Source organism: Serinus canaria, chromosome 15 (genome assembly GCF_022539315.1).
Source record: "Serinus canaria isolate serCan28SL12 chromosome 15, serCan2020, whole genome shotgun sequence".
Lineage (NCBI taxonomy): Eukaryota > Metazoa > Chordata > Aves > Passeriformes > Fringillidae > Serinus > Serinus canaria.
Window position 1 is genome coordinate 11156156 of NC_066329.1, and position 16632 is coordinate 11172787.

The 16632-nt window shown below is 45.2% G+C and overlaps 1 protein-coding gene across 6 annotated transcripts in view; it reads left to right on the forward strand.

Annotated features, from left to right (window-relative positions):
* The window catches only part of KDM2B (lysine demethylase 2B), a 103364-nt gene that overhangs the window by 15612 nt on the left and 71120 nt on the right, over positions 1–16632 (forward strand). For 3 of the 6 annotated variants that reach the window (XM_018916747.3, XM_009092449.4, XM_030230865.2), the window contains exons 5-6: positions 8435–8613; positions 10408–10514. In XM_018916747.3, the coding sequence (XP_018772292.1) occupies positions 8435–8613; positions 10408–10514 (286 nt within the window). Of the gene's footprint in view, positions 1–8434; positions 8614–10407; positions 10515–14802; positions 14819–15504; positions 15659–16632 lie in introns of those variants that run through there. The other 3 variants (XM_050980371.1, XM_030230866.2, XM_030230867.2) reach the window with 3 other exon arrangements.

Sequence of the window (16632 nt, forward strand, 5' to 3'; positions counted from 1 at the left end):
GTGTCTGTGTAGTATTATACCAACTTGTGAACGTGTTCCTCAGGCTGTGAGAATTCCAACTGAGGGTACCTCAGCCTCTGGACCCTGCAGGTCACACCCTGAGTTTATCAAGGGACTCAGATCCACAAGAGACCGGTGTGTGTCTGACAGCAGAGAGGAGCAGGGATCCAAGAGCACCTTGAAGCAGGAGATAAAGATGGCTCCCTGCAGGAGGAGGCTGAACTTGGCTGTTCCTCACAAGTGACTGTAAAATAATTCCATGTCACTGCTATTCCCATTGATCTGAGGCTACAAGCCCAAACCCTGTGTTTTCAGGGAGCTGCCTACAAACCTTCCAAAGGGAAAAGTGGAGAATCAGAAAGCAACTTTCATCAGGGCCCCACTGATTTGTCTCAGATGTTATTCAGAAACATGTGTTTGACATCCAGTTCATAAAAATAAATTGTTTCCTCTGTCATGTTGTTTTGTGACCAAACCTTGTTTTAAAAACTTGCACTATTTTAAAAAATGCTCTGTTTTTAAAATCAAATTCCAAATTGCTCACAGTCATGCTGTCAGACCTGTCAACATGCTTCATGCTCTAAACTGGGAAATGTGCTAAGTCAGGCCTAAAATCAGCAAATAAATATTACCTCTGAAAGTGATAATTTCCCAGTGCCTGTAAGCTCAGATGGAGTCAAACCAATGGTCTGTCAACAAAGGGGTTTTGAAGTACTATTGGTATGAACTGGACAGACTCCTAGCTGCTGCATTTATTTTTAAATTTGAGTACTGCAAGGAGGAAACATATGGACAATAAAAGTAAAATAAAATAAAATATAATGTGCTATTTCATTGAAATGATTGATCCCAATACTGTCCAGCAGGTTTCTCTTTCCTAAGTACAGCACTGGAGGTTTATTGGCTCATCCTTTTGTCTTTGTGCTTTTTTCTTTCTTTTCCCTTGAGCGACCTCTCCTGTTTTCTCTGTATCCCTCTTTCCTTGAGGAGGCTGCTGTACTGTACAGAACTTGTTTTACCCCCAATTCCTTAGGAGTTTGTGAGGAAGTACAGGTAAATCCTTGCAGACTCAGGCAAGTGTTCTTAGGGTACTCTTTCCAGCCATGAACCAACAGTGACGGAGAGAGCAGCACACTTTGCTGGGAACAGGGCCAGTAGGACTTGACAGGTGGGGTTTTTTGTTTCTCATGGAATCTATCCCTCCTTTGTGGGACACCAGCAGTCCCATATGTCAGTCAGGCAGCCTAATGTGATTTCTGACCTCCTCCACGTTAGCCAGGGCTAGGAAGAATTACAGAGTTGTGGAGCTGCACTGTTTTCTCTCCTGGGCAGAATTAAAATTAGTAACTAGACTGAAAACTGAATGGATTTTTTTCAAGTGAAGGTTCCATTAGTGATTTTCCTACAGTCTGAGGGCTCTAATTTGTTGAAAAGTGAAGTGGTTTGTAGCAGCTCTGAAGGAACCCTTTGGGACTTTGGCATCCACCAGTGTTAAGGTGGAGAAGTGCATAAATAAAGTGGAAATCTCTGTCTATTAAAGTGTTGTATTGCAGACTTTCAGAGGATGTTGCTTCATTTAACACTCACTGGTTTAGTGCCTCTTAAACAGCTCATTGTTTAAGAAGAAAAGCTGCAGTCTGTAATAGCAGGAGGGAGCTGGGCTGTGGTTGGTGTCACCGTGGGATTTCCCCCAGCACGGTGCTGGCTGCACATCCTTCCCCTGCTGTTTGTGGAACTGTGCTGGGAAGTAGGCAGGGAGCTGACCCCGCTTAAAAAAAATTATTTAAGCCTCATCAGTTTCTTGAGTATTGGTGAACAGTTTGTATCATGAAACCAGGACCTAGGGCAGACAGAGGTTAAAACTTACCCAGTGTTCCTGATAGACTGGAAATAGAAACTTCTCCCTCTAATTCCAATACCAGGCTCTGGTGCCAGACCATCTCTCTGTCATCTAAACTGGCCTCTAGCTTTGCTGCTGCTGCCTGTTATGTGACAGGGGGAAGTGTCTCTGCTCCTTGTGCTCCCTATTGCAGCCAACAATTTGCTTTTTTTGCCATACCAATTAAGCAACTCTAAATTGGCGTCCTGCTCATTCTCTTCATTCTCTCCTCACTTCTGGCATTGCTCTCCCATCCCCTCCTGTGTGCTGGCACAGGCTTTCCTCTTTCTCATAGTGAGGTGGTTCAGGAAGTTGAACCAGCAGAAAACTCACACTGTCTTTCTCCCTTGCAGAAAGGTGAAGGAATATATATACATTTATTATTTTTATGTTATTTTGGTGCTTGTTTAGCTCTCAGCACTAACCAGTGCTGGGCTAAGCTGTAATGGACATAGCCTTCCCCCTCTGTCACAAGTTTCCACTGGGGCTCTGTGCATCAGAAGTGCCAGGTGAGTGAACTTTGAGCCATGGATTAGGCTTTCTGTGTAATAAAATAAATAAAAAGAGAGCATTTGATGCTCTCTCATTATGCCTTTTTTTTTTCTCCTAGAAGTAAAAATGAAATATTATAACACTCACTTGCCTATGTTTAGCACGTCCGCTGACTTGCCATTTTGGAAGAAGAACCAGTTCTATTTTTAGAGCTGAACTTCCTGTTGGAGCTCTCTTTAAGTTTGTCCTTTGCCTAACACAGGCAAACTCTTTAAAAAAATCTTAGTTAAACTGGGACAGTTTTGCTAAAAACAGTCATGTTCATGTCCAGATATAAACAGCAATAAATCTGCTTTGAATGAACATTACGACAAAAATACAACCTGCAAGAGAATGTATTTCCATGATGTCAGGACATGAAAGTGAAATTGAAGTGATGTGTTGGTGTGGTTGGGCATCTCAATGCCTCTGTCTACAGGTGGATTTAAAGATGAATTGTCTATGTGGAAAAACCAAGCAGAACAGCTGTTTTAGAGTAACTCTCCACAGTCACACTGTGTTTCTGCAATAAGCATCCTCTGCTTTAGCTCATCCAGACTAGAAATGAGCTGTCTTATTTTGGAGTGATCCCACCCAAAATCCTAAATATTTTATGGTAGTTGTTATGCTTTACTGTAATAATGTACCTTAGTTCAAAACTACCTTCAAGTGTCGTGCCTTTACCTAAAAATATATACTAATACAAGCATGTTTGGATGTTTGATGTAATCATAGCTATATATTTCTTCAGATGTTCTCATAAGTGTGGGTATGAGATGTGTGGGAGTGTTGCAATCCTTTGACACCTTCAGATACCCTTCTAGACCAGAGGGGAGCTGCAGGATTGCTGGTACAATGCACATGTTGATGGGTAATGTGAGTGTAATTGAAGGTCTTCTTCCATTTCCTAATTGCAAAGTATGAGGGAAATCAAGTTTTCCTCATTATGGGCTGGTGATGAAGCTTCAGAGGGCTGAAAGGTTATAATTTTTATAACATTTTTCTATATTGTTACTGTTAGATATATTTTATGCTGAGACATTTTAGGAAATTATTAATTTAAATAACTTTAATAATATAAATTATTTTAAATCTTAAAATAAATTTGATAAGTTAAATAAACCATAAGATTTTCACCAAAGTTATATCCCATCCCATTTTTTCTTGGACCTTGTATTATTTTTCTTTCTATAATTGTTATTTTTGTGCTCTGTGTTTTCAGCCACCTGGAGTATGCTTATACTACAGATTAATGCATTGGGATATTAAAAATTGGAAGTAAAACGCTTCTTTGTATCAGGAATTTTTTCTATGAGCTTTTCACTGTCTGAAGCTTCTAAGAATCACTAAAAATGATGGCTTGGGTAGGTGTAAGGATACTGATTAATTCCAAATAATGCCACTAAAACACATGATCTGCCCGAGCCCCTTTCTCCAGCCCAGTCTGCAGCATTGGGGCTGAAGGGCTTCCACAGGCTGCTCCTGCTCTCGTTTTGCTGTGTGCCCACAGCTCCTCCCGCCGCTTATCGCAATTCGGCATTTGATATCGAACCGTGGAGCTGCAGAGGGGCCGGAGGGGAAGGGTCCTGTCGGGCACGGCCTTTTGAGCCCTCGGGGAGGAGGAGATGCTGTGACCCCGCTGGGAGGGCTCCTGCTGCACGGCCAGACTGGCGCTGGGGACACAGACGTGGCCCAGGGGACAGGGAAGGCAGAGGGAAGGCAGAGGGAAGGCAGAGGGAAGGCAGAGCTCGGCACAGGGGGTGCCCCGCGGTTTCCTGAGGGCCCGGCGGCGCTGGGCGAGGAGTGTGGGGAGAGCTGAGTGCGATCTCCGGGCTCGCTTCCCTTTGTTCTTCTGTGCCCTCTGGTGGCACTGAGAGCGATGGGAGCGGGACGCGCCTCTTAATTTGCTCCTACCCTCGCTCTGAAATGCAGGGAATGTCGGGAACAGCTCCACTTGAGTAAGGACTTTCTGCTCGGATTCACATCCCTCCCAGTTAGCAGGGGATATCATAATAGTCTCCCGTGGGCAGCAGAAGAATACGTGCTTCCAGCTCCGGGAGCTCCGGGGGGATTAACTGGGATGCAAGTCAAAGCCTCAGTCTTTAGGTACAATTAACCCGCTAGCGAGGCTGGCAGATTTCCTGAGGCTCTGCCAAAAATCCTGCTTTACAAACCAAGGATTTTTTCCTCATAAGAAGCATAAAGATTAGGCAGGACCAGCGGGCCGGTCCCTTGGCGTTGGAGGTTGGTTTCTGGTTGTCAACACTGAATTGTACCTTCAGCACAGATCTCAATTCAGCCATAGAGGGTTAAAATAATTCCCCAAGGTAGCTTTATCCTCTTAATGGACAGGCTTGATAATCATTCTTACAGAAAGGACATTTCCTCTTTCCTCTGCTGTGGGGGAGTTGCACCTTTTCCTGCTGGTGCTGTGCTGGGGAAGAGACCACAGCCTAGAAAACTCTGGTGTCGTTTGCAGCTCTGATTCACACCTCCTGTGCATTTCTCATACTCTGCTGTGTGGTTCATGTTTGCATTGCTTCCACTGCTCCAAATATCCATGCTAAACCCACATCATGGAAAAGGATGGGCCATGCTGAAGGCTGGAGTCTGGCAGCTTGGATAACCAGAAGCTCAAGCAGGGGAAGGCAGTGCTTCACTGGTTAGAAATAAAAAATGGCAGTTGTTGGACAATAGTGGATATGATTACAGTCCCAGCATTTCCCATTCCCTCTTCCCTCTCTGGAAAATCATTAAAATATTTTATATGTGAAGGGAAGTGTGGGTGCAAACTCTGCAGGGGAGATCAACAAGAGCTTTGCTGAATGACTTCAGAGATGGAGCCCATCATTCCATCATCCCAGAAGTGTCTGGGGTGGGCTTGGTGAGCTTTGATTTGGGAAATCATTTGCTGGTGCAGGGAAGATACCTGTGAAGCCTTCATTCCTGGAGGGCAGATCTCTCTCTTACAAGGGGACAAGGTTTGTTTCCCTGCTGCTCTTATTTTACCAAGAAGGCCAGAAGGCCCACTCTCTGTGCCAAACCAACTTGTCCAGGGTGGGCAGTGGGAGGCAGGGACCCTGCACTAGTTGTTTTTCCTTCAGATGTTCATTTCTATGTGAAAAAAAATTATATTACAACAAATAGAAATGCTGTACAATTCAATCTCTGAGAATCTTTATAGTGTCGTGGTCATTAGGCCTCTAAATAAAGGGAACTGATATTATATATGCTATTGTCACCTTAATTCTAATGGGGATTTTACTAATCCATGAGCTGGAGTAACTTGATGTTTTTAAGGTTTTAAGCAAAGCACAGTTCTTCTGTAGCTCATACTGATGGATTTTTCTTTTCCAACTTACATCTCTGCAATTGATTCTTCTGTCTCCTTCTTGCTGTTGTCTGTTCCTCTTGTCAGAGATGGCACTAGCTTGTTTCTTAGTTACTGTCTTTGTCATCCTTTGGGGATTCACTTGTGCTCCAAGAGCAAGCAGCAGGAGAGGAAGATGTTTCTTTAGGATGTAAAATCCCCCAGCACCACCTCTCTGCCTCTGAGTCACATCGCTGCCAGAGAGGAAGCAGTGCCTCTCAATCCCACATTGCCCAGTCCAGAGCTCTATTGGAAAGACATCCAGGGAAGTCAGGGGTGAAGTGGTGCCCAGCACACTGAAGCTTCCCCTGTCAGCAGTGAGAGACTCTGCCAGGCTCCAGGAGTCTGTTCATCCATGTCCAGGGGTGATGAGCTGAAGTGAGGGACAGGTGGGAAAGAGGGTGAGAGGCTGCCAGGGTCACTGAGGTCCTGCTGGGACCTGCTGAGCTGCCCCAGGCTTGGTTGAGGGGTGGGTCTCTTCTTTGAGAGCACAGTGAGAGTGTGATAAGGGGATGCCTAGGAATTGGTTAACAGAAATGGATCATGGTAAAATGTGTGTGGAGCTGCTCAGAAATCCAGCCTAACCTGAGATCTCTCAGCCTGCCATCACTTTTTAGGCCTCTGTGTGCTTCTTTCCCTTGCTCTTTACTCTCCTAGATGATAATTTTTCACCTTGTACTAGGAACAGGCGATAGAAGAAAGAGCTGAATTTTTTCAGGACAGAAGAGATAAAGCTGGCAGTGAGCCAGAGCTGCTGTGCAGTGGGCAGTGAACACCAGGATGTGAACCTGTAATTATACATCTCAAATTCTGTGAGCAGTACTCCAAGAATCATTATGTATAGGCTTGTTTGACAGTACTGTGGCTTAAGAGAAAAACATCCCCTCAAATTACTCTTTAATTTGGAAGTCAAGAGATTATCAATTCAAATCTTAAACTCTTCTGCCTGTAATTGATAATCGTGTTCATTTAACAAACCTGCTATTGAACTGCTCCTCATACTCTTAATTCATCAGGTAACTGCTGATTTTTCTTTTGGAAAGGATAATTGAGAGGCTCTACGAGGTTGCTTCCAGCAAAGCTGAGATCAGACCTAGACTAAAATATGGCAGAACCCGGGCTCAGCCATGCAGCCCTTCGAAAGCAATCTTTCAGTATCTGTGTCCTTAGCCCCTCGGGGCTGTAGCCATTGCTTTGATCCCAGGCCCTGGAAGCAGAGATCAGGATGGCTTTCATTAGGGACCTGTTTAACAGGACTCCACTCCAAGCTCCTAATCTGTGGAATTAAAAAAAACAATTCCCCTTGTTTAAAAAAAACCCAAACCCTCCAAGCCATAACTTGATTTTAGGTATGCTGTTTCAAACATACAGATGCCAAATTTAAGGACTCTTGTGCTTTTTCACACATAACTAAACTCTCCCCATCCTGCCTCAAGGTGGCAACACTCCAGACAGTCCCAAGCCCAGTCCGAGGATGGGCTCCTGTTCCTTGGCCTTGGAATGAGGAGTTTGACTGACAGGCTGGTGGGACTATTCCAGATTTACACTGTATAAATTTTTCTTTTTTGATTTCAAAGCTTTACGGTCTTGAGTTCCTTTGCAGAGTCATTATCACATCTGTCACTGTCATTGCTATCAGGGGCTAAGGATGTTTGTAATGGAGAGCAGCAATCCAAGCTATTACTCTTGCTGAAATACTGCTCCCAAGCACATGATAGACCAGGTGCTGTAATTATTAATAATTCCCTCTGATGGTGCATTGCAGCCCTACATTTTGTATTAATGCAATTTATTTTGAGTTATTTCTTTGGCGGTGAAAATTGTTTTGGAGAGATTTTTTGGAAGCATTGCGAGTTTGTTTGCTGGAATCCTCTCCTGGAAATGAGGCATGTCTCTCATGGGCTCCTGTTCACTCACATACAAATGAACTGCTAATTAGGATGATGAAATTGCTGGGAGAGGTGAAACCTTCCAGTTGGCCGAAGAGAAGATTGTGGATTAATCTGTGTAAAGCTGAAGGCTCGACTAAAACTGCTGCTCAACATTCTGGTGCTAATGAGACTTGTATGTCTGCCACTTGAGGAGCTGAAAGTAAGGCTTGTGGTTTTTGTTGAGAGATCCAAAGTGGGGGCTCACTCCTCTATGGCATTTAGTGCCTTCATCCACTGGAATTGGGAATGTTCAGCAGTTTCCAGTGATGCAAGGCAGTTTTTGCTCTTTGTGATAGTTTTTGTACATGAGTAAAAGCATCTTGAGAGACATATGGATGTTTAGAAAATTGCAGTATGATTTGGAGAGCAATTTGTCTTGCCTGCCCCCTGCTACCATATTGTATTACTTCTTCATAGTTTTTCATGTACTTCTGCTCACATCAATTCACATAAAGGAGGAAACTGCTCTCTCCATCTCTGTGAAGAACCAGGTGACCTGTTCAGTGTCACATTGGGCAAAAAGTCTAGTCCCAAGTTAGTTCCATGCTCACTGAGCTTCTTAGGAGCCATGGAAGGGCTGGTACTGGTCTCCTCCTCTTTTCCTGCAGTTTCCCTACAGTCACTGATATATATAGAGATATCTAAAATAGCATACATACATGTATGCATATATACATAAATGAAGGCAAGGCAGATGCTCTGAGCTTGCTGCTGTGTTTGCAGGAAGCCGCCGGATCGTGGATGTGATGGATGTGAACACGCAGAGGGGAGTTGAGATGAGCATGTCTCAGTTTGTCAGGTACTACGAGACCCCAGAGGCCCAGCGGGAGAAGCTCTACAACGTCATCAGCCTGGAGTTCAGCCACACCAAGCTGGAGAACATTGTCAAGCGCCCCAACGTGGTAAGGGAGCCCCTGGTGATGGGCTTTATTGCAGCTTCTTCCCAGAAATAAATCAGGGAGTTAAAACAAGGTGATGGGAAGTGCCCGGAACTCCTGCTCGTTCAGTGTCAGGATCTCATTTTTAGCCAAGTAGAAAGCTGGTGTCCTTGACAGTGGAAGTTAATTTACAGGAATTAGGTACCTGATGAGCTGTTAATCATGCAATTTGCACTGATACACAGTTCCTCTCAAGATATTTAGGGGAAACTTCATCCAAAATTAAATACCTATCTAGTATTTTTCCTCCTCTAAGAAAGCTTAAACCATCAGGAAGCTTGGACTCATTATATATGAAAACTCCTTTTACCCAAAAAAATGTTCAGGGGGTACCAAAGCAAAAAAAGTTGGGAACACAATTGTTGAATGTAGAAATGTTAACATAATTAAATCAGCATAATCACTGCTCTGTCAGAATTAGCAGTAGTGGAAGGGGGTAGATTTGTCCATACTTTTTAAATGTAGAGGGCTCTTGTGATTTTATTCGCGATGGAGTCACTGGCATGAAACTGTGACCTTCTTAGTAAAGACGATTTAATTTATCTCTGAAATGTAGCCATGTGTGCTGTGCTAGCATGTAGCTGGGGGTTAAACTACAGCTCTATGATGTTTTGTTTGCAGACACTTCTTACCTGATTTCTAAGTCCTCTTCTAGTTACAGCATCAGTTTTTTCTGCTGGGGACATCTCTTACCCAAGACAATATAGACACCACACTTTTGTCTGAGCAGGTCACAAATAGATGGCAGCTCTAATTGCTGATTTGTAGAAGTAATTCTTAACTAGACTCCTTTGTTCTTTTACACACAGATCACAAATTTGAATATTAAACACGTATTTAGAAGTTCATTCAGATTTTTGCTGTCATTCAGACACTTAGCGGGCAATTTGAAGGTGCTCTGGGGAATTTCTTGTGTTCAATTGATCCCGGTTTTCCCAAACACATTGTGCTCAGCGAGCTTTTAAAACATCTGTGCAAATTTCCTGGGTGCTTAGAAATGAAATACGCAGTTAGGTACCTGTTATCACGTGTAAATGGTTATTTCATAGCTGTTTTAAATAGCCTGAGTGCACCGTTGTTTGTAAAACCAGGAATATTTAGATCTCGCTGAAAGAGAGATTTGCATTCCCATGGGAGTAGAAGAGAGGGTGTTGCGGCAGTCCAGTACCTAAAGTCAGCTCCTATATATTTGTATAAGATATTTCCTTGAATCCTGCAGAGTTTTGAGCCCGTGTAAGGCAGAAATACCTGATTTAGGTTCCCTGCTGTGTAAACTGTGGGTTGCAATATCAGAATGTGGGAATTATTTCAGAATCAGGGCAGTAAGGAAGTTTTGTTTTCACGTACAGTTGTGATATTGATAGAATCAGTCCTATTTCCACCTTGAAATGGAAGATATTAGCAAAGTATAATCTCTTTAATGTTTGCATTTTAATATTCATAAATGCAATTTCTAGGCTGTTGGCTACAAAAATGCCACAGACAGTACAAGACAAGGGGCTCACAGGTGCTCATGAGACAGAATTTGCACTTAGATAAACTGACTGTCAAACTCTCCTTCCCCTGTGTTTTAAGGGGTTGAATTGTGGTGATTAAATGCTGCACCTTAACAAGTTGAGTGCACAGGACTCTTTTGCTGAACAGCAAGGTTCTCCCTGTCTGTGAGCATCTGCTGTTGTCACTGGAGGAGTTTAAGCCAACAAGAATATGTCCTACCATGTGTTCAGGAGCTAACAGTTGATTTTGGTGGCCTTTCAGGTGGACTTAGTCGACTGGGTGGACAATATGTGGCCACAGCACTTGAAGGAGAGACAGACGGATGCTACCAATGCTATTTCAGAGATGAAATACCCCAAAGTGAAAAAGTAAGTCTTTAAAAAGCTATGCTCTTGACTGCCTTCAGTCATTTTAACTTTGCTGAATACAGTCTTTAATCAAGCCTCTTTGAAAAGTGCATTTTTATTTTTCAGTTTTGTGTAACTCTTTTTTGAAATTGGCAGACTGACCTTAAGTAATAAATCCTCTGAAAGTGCTGCCCAAAGCAATCACATCACACAGATATGTCACACAGACATATTCAGAATCCTGCTGTAGGCTGGGCTCAGATCCTGCCCAGGTTCTAAACTGCTAATGACAGACATTATTAGCTGAGAAATGTTTTGTGAAATGAACTTGAAGCCCATTTTTAATGGGTGTGTGTGACTTCCTAGAAACTCTGTCACTGCCCTTCCTGCCAGTTTGCCTTTGCATTCACTTTTTCAAGAGCAAGGTCAAAGATTGGACAGGACCTGCTCAGGGCAGGTTTGAGACTGAACACAAGAGCAGTTTGTCCTGGTTCTATCTCAGCTCTAGGTTTTGGGCAAGCATAGGCTCACCTTGCTTTTTCTTCTGCTTTAATGTCTTCCTTGAAACTTTTTATGTGGTGATGGGAAAAAGGAACTATTTGGGGACCTCAGAATGTGCACTGCAAGTTTCATGGGAATGAGTACAGCTGAGACAGGGGTCCCTTTAATGATGTAATGACCTGTATGGCTGATGAACACCAGGTAATCCTGGAAGCCCTTCAGTGCTGTTTCTGTTTTATTGGCCAGACTGAATGCTGGCAGCATCCCAGGCTCTGCTGTTGAACCGACCTCTGGTGTTCTGCAAATCACTCAGAACTCCTTCCAAACTGTAAAATAGATTGGTACTAACAGATACAAAGGAGTGTGCAGTCAGGAAGAGATATGTAGCATTTACTCTTGTTCTGTAAAAATAAACATTTTGGAAGGTAAAGGTCTCCAGAAAAGAAGAGACTTTGTGATAGCCATTGTGGATTATGCTCAGCACCACTGATTTCAGTGGAAGTTAAAGATACTCCTGCATTTTGAAAAGATCAAACTGCTCATTAGGGTAACTGGATGTGGATTGGAGTCTCCATGCATTTGGAAATGTCCTAAGTGACGTGCCTGAGGTCACACAATAAACCAGCAGCAGAGCACCACTTGCTTCTCAAGTGGTTAGTCAGCTAAATAACATTATTTATAATTTGCCAGAGCTAAGAAACTGAATCATGGTTCAGGGCCTAAGGATTCATGGATGGTACAAAGTAAGAAGTAAAGGAAACGATTCCTCTCCTAAAGCAGGCACACTCCAGATGCTGAAAAAGATCTAGCAAGTAAACAGAGCAAGGCAGAGATGGTTTGAAGGATAAGGTAGCAACATGACTAACAGAATTTAGCAGAAAAAGCAGAGTATATGCTTGCAGTTCACTACTTGCATCATGAAATGCCAGATGGTAGGTTTCAAAGGGATTTTAGAGACGTACCAAATCAACAGATTTTGACATGGAGTTTTTCCCATTTGTGGAGCGTGGCCTGGTAGGAAGGCAGGAGATGCCTGATGCCGTGGAGGTTGCTGTCACTGGCAAAGGGAAGGTGGAGGTTGACAGCTTGATAAACTAGGAGATGTGATAGGTACAGGGAATCTAAACACTGAAAGACTGTGAACGCTTGAAATGTGACAATAGAGTTTGATGTTGGGAAAAGGAGTTACCAGGCACGAGTGTTAAAGGCGAGGGTGATGCAGCTGGAGTGATGAGGATGTTGCTACTGAGTGTCATCTCACAGAAAGACTAGAGGAGGATGATTTACAGCACTGTTGGCACAAACCCCTCATCAGTCTGAAGAAGCCACAAAGACAAAACCAGTAACAAACAGTGACAGTCTGTGAGCACAAGAGAAGCTGTACCAGATCAGGACGAAGATCTATGGCTCTCAGTAACCTGTCTGCTGTTGAGTGCTGGCATTGATGCCCTGGCAGGAGTGTAAGAACGGTGTGAGCATAAAATGATGCTGTTCCTAAAAATTACCTTCTGAACTTTGACTGTCTGCAGTACAGGCAGGGGCTGTCCTGAGGTAGAAGTGGTTTCTGTGTTCTCAGTGACTAAGAGATTGCTCTTCCATGAGCATGTCTGGTTTAAAGATGAACTCCTCAAGAGATTGGCTTTCCTCATCTTTGGGAATTCAACTTAACCCTTTCCTGTAGAGATACTGGTCCCAGCTACTGCTGTGAGTATCCAGAGGGTTTGAGTCCTTATTAAGGAAATCATGTTCAGTTGTGGAGTCACTTGCTTCACACTGCCCATTCTTTTATGTGAATCATCTATATTCATATGCTTTATTAATGACTGTTGCTCAGAAATGGGATCGATTCATTCCTTTCTCATTCTGAGCATTCCCATAATTCTGAGAGTTTGCAGTATGCCATCCCCACCATTAACGTGTTCCCTACAAACAAAAAGCACTCCAGCGAGAGCGCTGCAGCTTCGCAGACACAGATGGCATTAGCAGACACAAATGTCTGTCTTGGCTCCTGCACGTCGAGTTCCGTGCTGGGAGTGAAGTTAGAGAACGCTCCATCTGCTGCTTCGGTTACCAGAGCGCCGCGCACCCTGCCCTGCGCTTGGACTTGCACCATTAACTTCTTCAAAAATTCTGGGTAATGAAGTTATTTTTCTGCCTGTAGGTAAATGGCTGCTTACCTCACAGGAGCCTTAGAGGACTGAATTAAGTGGGGCAATAGTTTGTGTCCCCTCTTTCACGTCCCAGGGTGCAAGTTTCTGAGAAAAGTTCCTGCAGACATGGGATCCTGGATGAGAGTGGGAAGATGCTGTGTAACCAAGAGACAGCAGAAAAAGGCAATAATATTTTAACATCAGCTTTTAGGGGCAGAAGCTTGTTATATCACCCACACCATTTTCAGGTAGCTCAAAACAAGCTGAGATTTGTTTTTTCTGTTTAAATTCATCCAGAACTTAAGCAACCTGGATACAGCTGAGTCAGCAGCAACAACAACAACAACAAAGTACTAATTTGATTTTTCATTTATCAAAAGATATAGCCCTGCTGAAATTATTATCCTCTTTATTAGGTTTTATGTTTGTAGTCTTGCAAGATTATTTGCAATGGCAGTGAATAGCTACAGTTCAGGACATGAAACAGTACCAGGAATTTCTAAGAACTTGGTAATATTTGTGCTGTGGAACAAATGAAAACGAAAGCTTTGGTCACTGCAACATCCTTTTTACCTTCAAAATTCTTTCTATTACTTTAAATATCTGAGCACTGCTGTAATAGGTCTCTATAATGATGCTGGCCTTCAGTTAAGGATGGGGTATGTTGTGTGAAACGTCTACCTGTTCAGAAAGGAATGCTGCTCTGTTAGCATGTCCTCAGCCCTATTCTCCCTCTCCCAGGCTGTTGTTCAGCCATCCGTTCCTTTCTATTCATTCCTTTACTAAGTAGGGATGGATTTAAACAGATGATAAAATGCTCTGCTGAGCTGTGGTCTAATTAGAAGCTGAGGGTGCCTCTGGAGACAGGGAATCAAGGGAGCTCACAGGTCCCACAAGGCAACCTGGCACTGGTTTATACATGTGAGAGACTTGTCTGCACTTTGTATGCCATTTGTGGATTGCTTTTGATACAAAACCTCTATAAATAGAATTCAGCAAAAAAAAAAAAAAAAAAATTACACCAATAAGTGCACGTTCGTTAAGAATTTCCAAGCTAGCGAAGTAAATAAAATGTGATGTCAGATCAGAGTCTCAAATCCTCCTTCAGGTAGAACTTGGAGGAGCAGCATCACACATGTAACTCAAATAACCACCAGTGTTTACAACAGTTTGTGGTGGCCCTGGAGCTGAACAGCCTTGTCACAGGATGAAGAAATTAGTTGTGCTCTCACAGACACTAAAGTGCTGTTCCAGGGGCAGACAGGCCTGGCTCGCAGTGGGTTGTTGGCTTTATTCAGTTCACTGTGGTGGGAAAAAAGAATAAAAAATCCAAGCCCACCCCTCATACTCTTAGTGTTCCACCGGGGCTGGGACCGGGCAAGGGTGCGACGAGGGAAGTGTCGTCGCTTGCTTTGGTGCCAGTGTGGTCTGAGAGTGCGATTTGCAGGCACTTCACAAACTCTCCGGTGCATGGCAGAAAACTGGCTTCTGTTATCTCGGCTGTTGTTTCTGTGTGTGACTGACTCGGACCGTAACCCCCTCGGGCCAGGAGCCGGGCCTTTCATGTGCGTTTGAAGTGCGCGGGGTGTGGTGAGCACGGTGTGTGACGATTTGGTTCGTTCCCTCGGGCTGGGAGCGCTCGGTACCGCTCCCCAGGAGGGGGACGGGGCGAAGGTTGGTCCCGGCAGGGCACGGGCACAGGGTCAGCTCCGGCCGGCTCCAAGCGGCCTTCCACGGGCAGGGCTGCTCCGGTACTGGGGTTCTGCGGAGCGCGGGGAGCCGGGGCTCGTCATCCCTAACGGGGGAGCGGGGATCATCCTTGAGGGAAAAGCCGGGTTCATCCCCGCAGCAGCAGCCAGGGCTCACTCCTAGGGAGGCCGGGGCCCTCCGTGAGGAGATGCTGGGGCTCATCCCCGCAGCGGCGGGGCCAGTCACTGCCCGGTGAGGCGAGGGTGGGGGCGGCAGCAGGGCCGGTGCCTCCCGGGTGACAATGGTTTCTTTTGTCTTGCGGCGCAATTCGTGGCTTCCAGTTGCAGGGCCCCAGTGTGGGAGCGCTGTCGGTGCGGGCCGAGGCGCCCCGAGGTAGCCTTTGTTCCCGCTGCCTCCTGGCAGCCCGCTCGCAGGCCCGGCAGAAGGGCCCCCGCGGTGCCGGGATGCTGCCGGGGGCCGCTCGCCCCCGACGCCCGGAGCGGCGCTCCCGCCCGGGGATGGGGAGCGAGGCCCGCGCCTTTCCCCGCGCTGGCACTTGCAGTTGGCTCATGGGTCTGTGGTATTCGGTTTCAGGCTCAGGGATTTCAACCAGCCGGCGCTGCTCCTGGGAGGAAGGAAGAGTGAGCTATACTTTTCTCATTGGCCCGAACAAAAAACAGAAGCCTCTGCTGGGGTTTGGGAGTGGTTTATGGGCTGAGCTCAGTGGCAGGGGAGCCCTCGCAATGCCAGAGGGAATAGAGCCGTATGGTGCGCGGTGCCTATTGCGGGAGAGAAGGAGCTGAGCTCAGGGTAACGCTGCTGCCTGTGCGTCCGCTCGCGTCTCGCCGGGCCCATGTGCATGAACGCTGCCGCTGCCTCCCCTGCCCGGCGCTGCCTTCGCATCCCGGCGCGGCTCTCGCTGTCTTTGTTTCTCTGTTTGCTTGCGGGTTTGTAGCGATGCGTGGCGAGTGCATTGTGGGTTTGCCTGGGAGTGTGGGCTCTGCGCTGGTTTATGGAGCGGTGTCTGTGTTGTTCCTGTGTTCCCAGCTCTCTGTGTTTGCTTAGTGGTTTAGCTTCATTTGTATCACCTCCCTCTCTTTTTTTGGATCTCTGTGTTTGTTCTTCCTCTTGAGTTTGCAGGTTACTCCATATTTCTTCGCATCATTTCTCTAAGAAATTTCCCCAGATGTTTGTGGGGTTTTTTTTGTTTTGTTTTTTTTTTTTTTCCTTTTTTTTTGGGGGGGCGGGGTGGGAGGGGGAAGTTCCCCCTTTTTTTCACATCATAAATCCTTCCTCCAAAATAACAATACATTAACTGGACAAATTTCAGGCTTGTGGAGAACACAAACCAAACTCTTCAGTCGTGAAGGGAAGCTCCCCCCAAACATATTACAAGCAGCTGCGTGTTTTAAAACCCTGACTGAGGCTGTGCAGGGAGATAAAGTGGAGTGTGCAGGGTTTGGATGTGGTAGCAGTTGTGAAAATATTCAACTTGGGGCATCTTTTGGGTTGCTTGTGTTTTCAGGGTGTAACTCTGGTCAGGTTGTCTCCCCATGCCTGATGTGGGATTGTGTTCCTGGAACCACTGTACCTGTCCTGGCCCAGAGTGCTGTGGCCACAGCACACAGTGGGATGTATTTCCTAGATTTCTTCCAATGTGGATGCTGTGTTAGGGCTTTCCCCCCACTTTTTTTCTTTTATTTATTTTTTCCCACCGCTGTTATGGAAAACCCTGAAAAGTTGAGTGGTTCCCCAAATTAGCAGCTGTTGGTGATGAGAAGCCGCTGGCTGGAGCTGGA